Genomic DNA, 7927 nt, shown 5'->3' with positions numbered 1-7927 from the left:
GCTCGAACAGTTCATCCACTTCACCAACACCTTCCACCCCAACCTTCAGTTCACCTGGGCCATCTCCAGCACATCCCTCACCTTCCTGGACCTCTCAGTTTCCACCTCAGGCAACCAGCTTGTAACTGATGTCCATTTCAAGCCCACCAACTCCCACAGCTACCTAGAATACACCTCCTCCCACCCACCCTCCTGCAAAAATTCCCTCCCCTATTCCCAATTTCTCCGCCTCCACCGAATCTGCTCCCACGATGAGGCATTCCACTCCCACACGTCCCAGATGTCCAAGTTCTTCAAGGACCGCAACTTTCCCCCCACAGTGGTCAAGAACGCCCTTGACCACGTCTCCCGCATTTCCCGCCACACATCCCTCACACCCCGCCCCCGCCACAACCGCCCAAAGAGGATCCCCCTCGTTCTCACACACCACCCCACCAACCTCCGGATACAACGCATCATCCTCCGACACTTCCGCCATCTACAATCCGACCCCACCACCCAAAATATTTTTCCATCCCCACCCTTGTCTGCTTTCCGGAGAGACCACTCTCTCCTTGGCTCCCTTGTTCGCTCCACACTGCCCTCCAACCCCACCACACCCGGCACCTTCCCCTGCAACCGCAGGAAATGCTACACTTGCCCCCACACCTCCTCCCTCACCCCTATCCCAGGCCCCAAGATGACGTTCCATATTAAGCAGAGGTTCACCTGCACATCTGCCAATGTGGTATACTGTATCCATTGTACCCGTTGTGGCTTCCTCTACATTGGAGAAACCAAGCGGAGGCTTGGGGACCGCTTTGCAGAACACCTCCGCTCGGTTCGCAACAAACAACTGCACCTCCCAGTCGCGAACCATTTCCACTCCCCCTCCCATTCTTTAGATGACATGTCCATCTTGGGCCTCCTGCAGTGCCACAATGATGCCACCCGAAGGTTGCAGGAACAGCAACTCATATTCCGCTTGGGAACCCTGCAGCCCAATGGTATCAATGTGGACTTCACCAACTTCAAAATCTCCCCTTTCCCCACCACATCCCAAAACCAGCCCAGTGCTTCCCCTCCACCCACTGCATCCCAAAACCAGCTCAGCCTGTCTCTGCCTCTCTAACCTGTTCTTCCTCTCACCCATCCCTACCTCCCACCCCAAGCCGCACCTCCATCTCCTACCTACTAACCTCATCCCACCTCCTTGACCTGTCCGTCTTCCCTGGACTGACCTATCCACTTCCTACCTCCCCACCTATATTCTCCTCTCCACCTATCTTCTTTTCTCTCCATCTTCGGTCCGCCTCCCTATTTATTCCAGAACCCTCACCCCATCCCCCTCTCTGATTGAAGGGTCTCGGCCTGAAACGTCAGCTTTTGTGCTCCTGAGATGCTGCTTGGCCTGCTGTGTTCATCCAGCCTCACACTTTGTTATCTTGGATTCTCCAGCATCTGATCCTCCAACAATCTCAGCGAGTGAGGGGTGGAGCTGGAGGACCAAGGAAGGCGGACTGGTCCTCCAACAATCTCAGCAAGTGAGGGGTGGAGCTGGAGGACCAAGGAAGACGGACTGGTCCTCCAACAATCTCAGCAAGTGAGGGGTGGAGCTGGTCCTCCAACAATCTCAGCGAGTGAGGGGTGGAGCTGGAGGACCAGGGAGGACGGACTGGTCCTCCAACAATCTCAGCGAGTGAGGGGTGGAGCTGGAGGAGCAGGGAAGACGGACTGGTCCTCCAACATTCTCAGCAAGTGAGGGGTGGAGCTGGTGGACCAGGGAAGACGGACTGGTCCTCCAACAATCTCAGCGAGTGAGAGGTGGAGCTGGAGGACCAGGGAAGACGGACTGGTCCTCCAACAATCTCAGCAAGTGAGGGGTGGAGCTGGAGGACCAGGGAAGACGGACTGGTCCTCCAACAATCTCAGCAAGTGAGGGGTGGAGCTGGTCCTCCAACAATCTCAGCGAGTGAGGGGTGGAGCTGGAGGACCAGGGAGGACGGACTGGTCCTCCAACAATCTCAGCGAGTGAGTGGTGGAGCTGGAGGAGCAGGGAAGACGGACTGGTCCTCCAACAAGCTCAGCAAGTGAGGGGTGGAGCTGGAGGACCAGGGAAGACGGTCTGGTCCTCCAACAATCTGAGCGAGTGAGGGGTGGAGCTGGAGGACCAGGGAAGACGGTCTGGTCCTCCAACAATAAAATGTGAGGCTGGATGAACACAGCAGGCCAAGCAGCATCTCAGGAGCACAAAAAAAAAGCTTTTGTGCTCCTGAGATGCTGCTTGGCCTGCTGTGTTCATCCAGCCTCACATTTTATTATCTTGGAATCTCCAGCATCTGCAGTTCCCATTATCTCTGGTCCTCCAACAATCTCAGCAAGTGAGGGGTGCAGCTGGAGGACCAGGGAAGACGGTCTGGTCCTCCAACAATCTCAGCAAGTGAGGGGTGCAGCTGGAGGACCAGGGAAGACGGTCTGGTCCACCAACAATCTCAGCAAGTGAGGGGTGGAGCTGGAGGACCAGGGAAGACGGTCTGGTCCTCCAACAATCTCAGCGAGTGAGGGGTGGAGCTGGCGTTCCGTGGTCTTCGAGCAATCCGAGTGAGGGGCGGAGACAGATGATCCGGGGAGAGGAAAAGAAGTCCTGCGACAAAACGAGTGAGGGAGGGGCGGAACTGGAGGACCGATTGGGAGAGATCGGGTCCTCCAACAATCCGAGTTATGGAGTTTCTAATTTGCGGGACAGCAATGACTAGCGGTTCGAAGAGACCGGCTGTCTCTGGGACTTTCAAAGGTTCGTGCGTTCGTGATAGTTTACCTTCCGCTGGCTGAGAAGCAACGAGTTCGAGTCCCACCTGTTCTGGTCTTCACTTGATTCAAAAGGGAAAGGTGTGAAATGACCTGTCTTCTCTGTTCGGTCGTGGAGATCCTCCGAGAGTTGTCTGGAATAATACGCTCTGCATTGAGTCCCAGGAGGAAAGAAAGGGTGTGGGACAGGGATTTACCGAGAGGGATTCTGGATTGAGCCCCAAGCGGAGGGAGAGGATGTTGTCCGATAGTGATCTGCTTTCAGGAATGGCAAGTGCAACTGGAATTGTCTGTTCTGAATTTCTTTCCTGTGTTTATTCAGGACTTTGTTCTCCTTTTCCAGGGGTTTTGAAGGACTGGACAGCTAATTCGAATCATATATCTTACCATGGTTCAGCAGTCACTGGATTTAGACTTCCATATTACCATTCTCTGAATGTCTGCATCTGATCTGACAGTGAAAAATGCTTCAGACATCTGTGACTGGATGTGTTCTCATGAACTGACTGTGGAAGGAGCTGTAACCAGTTAAACAGCCTGAGAAAACATTGCAACATTGACACCGGGGAGGAACTGTATTCTGAGTGCGTGTGCATATTTGGACGAGTGTTCTCCTGATTATCCACCATGGAGAGAGACAAAGATGTCCATGCCCTGGAGAAACCTTGGAAATGTGGGGACTGTGGTAAGGGATTCAATTTCCCATCTCGGCTGGCAATTCACCAACGCAGTCACACTGGAGAGAAACCATGGAAATGTGGGGACTGTGGGAAGGGATTCAATTTCCCCTGCATGCTAGAAATTCATCGGCGTAGTCACACTGGAGAAAAACCCTGGAAATGTGTGGACTGTGGGAAAGGATTCAATTACCAATTCCTACTGGAAGCCCATCGGCGCAGTCACACTGGGGAGAGGCCCTTTACCTGCTCTAAATGTGGGAAAGGATTCACTGATTCACCCCAGCTGCTGACTCACCAGCGAGTTCACACTGAAGAGAGGCCATTCAGCTGTTCTTACTGCGGAAAGAGGTTCAGGCATTCACGCACCCTCACTGACCACCAGCGAGGTCACACTGGGGAACTACCATTCAGCTGCACTTACTGTGGAAAGGGATTCAGGCACTTACGTGCCCTCACTGGACACCAACGAGTTCACACTGGAGACAGGCCATTTATTTGCTCCATCTGCGGGAAGGGGTTCACTCAGTTATCACACCTGCTGACACACCAGCGGGTTCACACTGAGGAGAGGCCGTTTCGTTGCACTCACTGTGGAAAGGGATTCAGGCACTCGGGCACCCTCAAAGGACATCAGCGTGTTCATACTGGTGAGAGACCATTTATCTGCACTGTTTGTGGGAAGGGATTTGCTCATTCTTCAGGCCTGCGGAGACATCAGCGTGTTCATACTGGAGAGAGACCATTCCTCTGCTCAGTGTGTGGAGGGAGATTCACTGATTCATCCACCCTGGTGAAACACCGACGAATTCATGCTGGGAAAGAACGTTCACCTGCTTCCTGTGTGGAAGGTGATCCATTGCTTCATCCGTCTCCTGATACATCACCAAATTCTCACTAAGGAAAGACCATTCCACTGCACTCACAGGCAGAAGGAGTCAGGCATGCATCCATGTACATCGTACACCCCCAAGCTTACACTGGAGAGAGGCCATTCACTTGCTCAGTTGGGAAAGGATTCACTAATTCATTCCAACTGCTGAGATGTCAGCAGTTCATGAGTGACTGCAAGGATATGTTTCTGTTACTAACTCACTTAGTTAAACACACTCTGATGTAGGGTGTTCTACTTATGTTAATATAATTGTTCTAGGGTTTGGATTTTGAACTAGTGGCATGTGAGGGTTTGTGTGAAGCCAGGACGTCTGAACCAGAATGTGAGGGGGGTGGTGGGAGGAGTTCCTGGAGTGATAATGGGAGTTTAGTTTGCTTTGTGAGAGGTTTACAGAGCAGCATTTGAAAGGCATTAGTTTCTCTTTATTTTAGAAGAACCATGAATTGATTTTTCTTTTGCTTATTTGCATATGGTTTCAATTCACAGAAGACCTGGTTGAAGTTAGATGTAAGATGAGTTTCTCCTGGAGAAAGGAGTTAGAAGATAGACTAACTGTTCTGAACTATCTCAATATATTGGTTTTAATCTGAAAGTTTCAGACCAGAAGTGATTGGTTAGACCCCGAAGGAGTATTTGAAGCTCAGTTATGTGAATAATCAAGAAAAAGACCACCAAACTCTCAAAACCAGGAATTAAAAGAAACAGTTAAGTTCAACATATAATGTGATAGAGAAGGGAGCTCTCTTGTATCTACGTACTGTAAAGTGATGGTGTAGGAAAGATGGAATATTATTTTACTGTGTTTTGAAATCATTCAAATTGCATTATATGTAAATAGCTTGGTTTGTTCTGTTGAATTTTCATTTATTTTGCATAATAAGCTTGTGTTTTAAATCTCTTTCATTGTGTGCTCATATATCAGTGAAATACCATGTTGTTAAATAAAGAATAAAATCCATCAAGCCAGGTTTGATCCTGGGATCTGATTTGTCCCATAATACCATCAGGTGGGATCATAACTGATGTCAATAAGGGCAGTCCCTTTGCAAAATTCTGAGATCTGTAAGATCTAATAATGTTTTAAACGCTGAAGAAATGTATTGAATATCAGAGGCAATAACTCCCTCACAGTACAGTCTTGGCCTGTTGTTATGTCTGACAAGGACATGTCTCTTGTATAAATCCTGAAACTTGAATGCTGACTCATATGTAGACCGGCTGTCTCGAGCAGAAGTTCAATAGAATGTCCCAGCAAACCAGAAAATGACTTCATGGACCTCTAATGGAAATATGTGGGATTACCTTGAATATCTGTCCCTTTTGGCTGGTTATTCTTTGCTTCCTGGTAGCCATTCAAACTGCTATCCGTGCCAATGTTTTAACCTTAACCTTAGCTTTTATTTATAACCTTTGATGTACCACCTTATCAAATGACTTTTGGAAGTCTAAATACAATTTAACGGCTGGTACCCTTTTATCTACAGCACTAGTTACTTCTTAAAAGAACTCCAAATAAATTAGTTAAACATGATTTCTCTTTGGCAAAACAATCGTGGCTCTGCCTGATTATAACAGGGAATGTAGTTAAGTTTTTTAATAACAGCTTCTAACAATTTCCCTATAACAAATGTTAAGCTAACGGGCCTGAGTTTGAGATAACAAGGTGTAGAGCTGGATGACGCAGCAGGCCTGGTCTACTGTGTTCATTCAGCTCTACACCTTGTTATCTCAGACTCCAGCATTGGCAGTTCCTACTGCCTCTGGCCTGTAGTTTCCTGCTTTCTGTCTCCTCTTTATTTGCATAATGGAGTTACATGTGCTATTTTCCAATCTAAAGTAACCTCCCCTGAATCTAATCAGCTTTGGCAAATTAAAACTAACACACCAACTATCTTACCAGCTCTTTTTAAGACTCTCGAATGAAATCTATCAGGACTTGCCAACTTGCGGTTCCAACAGTTTACTCAAGTAATACTTCCCTGGTAATTGTAATTTTCTTGAGTTCCCCCCTCCATATCAATTTTTCATTTAGAGCTATTTCCGGAACCATACTTATAATCTCTCTGGTGAAGAATCACACAAAATATCTGTTTTATTCGTCTTCCATTTCTTTATCCTCTGTTCTAATGATTAAGCAGCAAATGATGGATAGAGCCAAACGACCCCACAACCAACAGATCAGATCTCAGGTCTACAGTCCTGCCACTGATCATTTTGACTTGCAAGTTTGTCACCGCTCCAAGCGTCATTCGGACAAAATCCTGGAGTTCCCTCCCGAACAGCATTATGGCTCTACCTGCAGCACATGGACTGTAGTGGTTCAAGGAGGCAACTCACCACCACCTTCTTTAGGATGACTAGGGACAGGCAATAAATGCTGCGCCTAGCCAGTGATGCCTATGTCCCACAAATTAAACAGAAAACACCCAGACTTGTTTTCTATAAGACAAACACTTTGCCAGAAAAGAGTTAACCAACAATCTGAGAACAGCATTTCCTTTCTGTTTTAATACATTGGGCTAACTTGCTCTTGTATTCTAATTCTTGCACTGCTCATTAATATTTTAATAATTCTTTGTTATTTTCATATTGCTTCCAATGTTCTGATGTAGGTTTAAGGTGAAAGAGGAAAGATTTAAAAGGGACATAAGGGGCAACTTTTTCACACAGAGGGCGGTGTGTGTATGGAATGAGCTGCCAGAGGAAGTGGTGGAGGCTGGTACAGTTACAACATTTAAAAGATATCTGGATGGGTACATGAATAGGAAGGGTTTAGAGGGATATGGGCCAAATGCTGGCAGATGTAACTAGATTAATTGAGGATATCTGGTCAGCGTAGGCAAGTTGGACTGAAGGGTCTGTTTCCACGCTGTACTCCTCTATGACTCTATGACCTGCCACCTACCTTGCAAAACTATATATTTTCTTTAAGTGTGATACTATCTATGATATTCTTAGTTGACCATAGGTGGCGAATTTCAAATTTATTTGAAACTGGAATATATCTATTCTGTGCTTTCTGGAATATCCCTTAAATGTTTGCCATTGCATCTCTTTTGATATATCCCTTAAGTTGCTAGTTCACTTTTGCTAGTTCTGCTCTTGTATTCTCATAATAGCCCTTGTTTAAATTCAAAGTAGTAGTCTTGGACCGAACATCCCTCCCTTAAATTGTATTTAAAATTCAATCTTATTATGCTCACTGCTACTCAGAGGTGCTTTCATTATGAGCTCAGTAATTAATCCTACCTCGTTGGTGAAAACCAGATCTTGTATCCCTGCTTTCACGTTGGTACCATAAGTTGCTGGTGTAAGAAACTGTCCTGAAAACATTCAATGAATTCCAATAGACTTTTTTCTCCCACCTGATTTTTCAGGTAAATTAAAATCCCATTTTATTTGTTTCTGCAGTGGAGTATAGGGACGGATTGCAATGTGTGTTTGTGATTGGGGAGAGGGACTGAGTTCAATGTGTGTGTCATTGGGGGAAGAATTCAAGCGCGTGTGTTTCTTGTTAATAATCCCAATTGATGTTATGATTGGACACATCGGATCCCAGACTGAAATC

General features: G+C 47.0%; 1 protein-coding gene across 1 annotated transcript; it reads left to right on the top strand.

Annotated features, from left to right (window-relative positions):
- Positions 1-2307: 2307 nt before the first annotated feature.
- LOC125448301 (oocyte zinc finger protein XlCOF19-like) lies at positions 2308-5838 on the top strand. Its single transcript, XM_048523533.2, has 2 exons — positions 2308-2773; positions 3131-5838. Exon 2 carries the CDS (start codon positions 3415-3417, stop codon positions 4363-4365), a length of 951 nt encoding a protein of 316 aa, XP_048379490.1. The 5' UTR covers positions 2308-2773; positions 3131-3414; the 3' UTR covers positions 4366-5838.
- The last annotated feature ends 2089 nt before the right edge of the window (positions 5839-7927 follow it).

The sequence above is a fragment of the Stegostoma tigrinum genome, chromosome X (genome assembly GCF_030684315.1).
Source record: "Stegostoma tigrinum isolate sSteTig4 chromosome X, sSteTig4.hap1, whole genome shotgun sequence".
In the NCBI taxonomy this organism is placed as follows: domain Eukaryota; kingdom Metazoa; phylum Chordata; class Chondrichthyes; order Orectolobiformes; family Stegostomatidae; genus Stegostoma; species Stegostoma tigrinum.
Note: the sequence above shows the minus strand (reverse complement) of the source record. Positions and strands in the feature narration are given on the sequence as shown.

What these genes read in the sequence shown, in the direction of transcription:
- LOC125448301 (XM_048523533.2), top strand. Translation starts at nt 3,415, where the DNA reads ATGGAGAGAGACAAAGATGTCCATGCCCTGGAGAAACCTTGGAAATGT.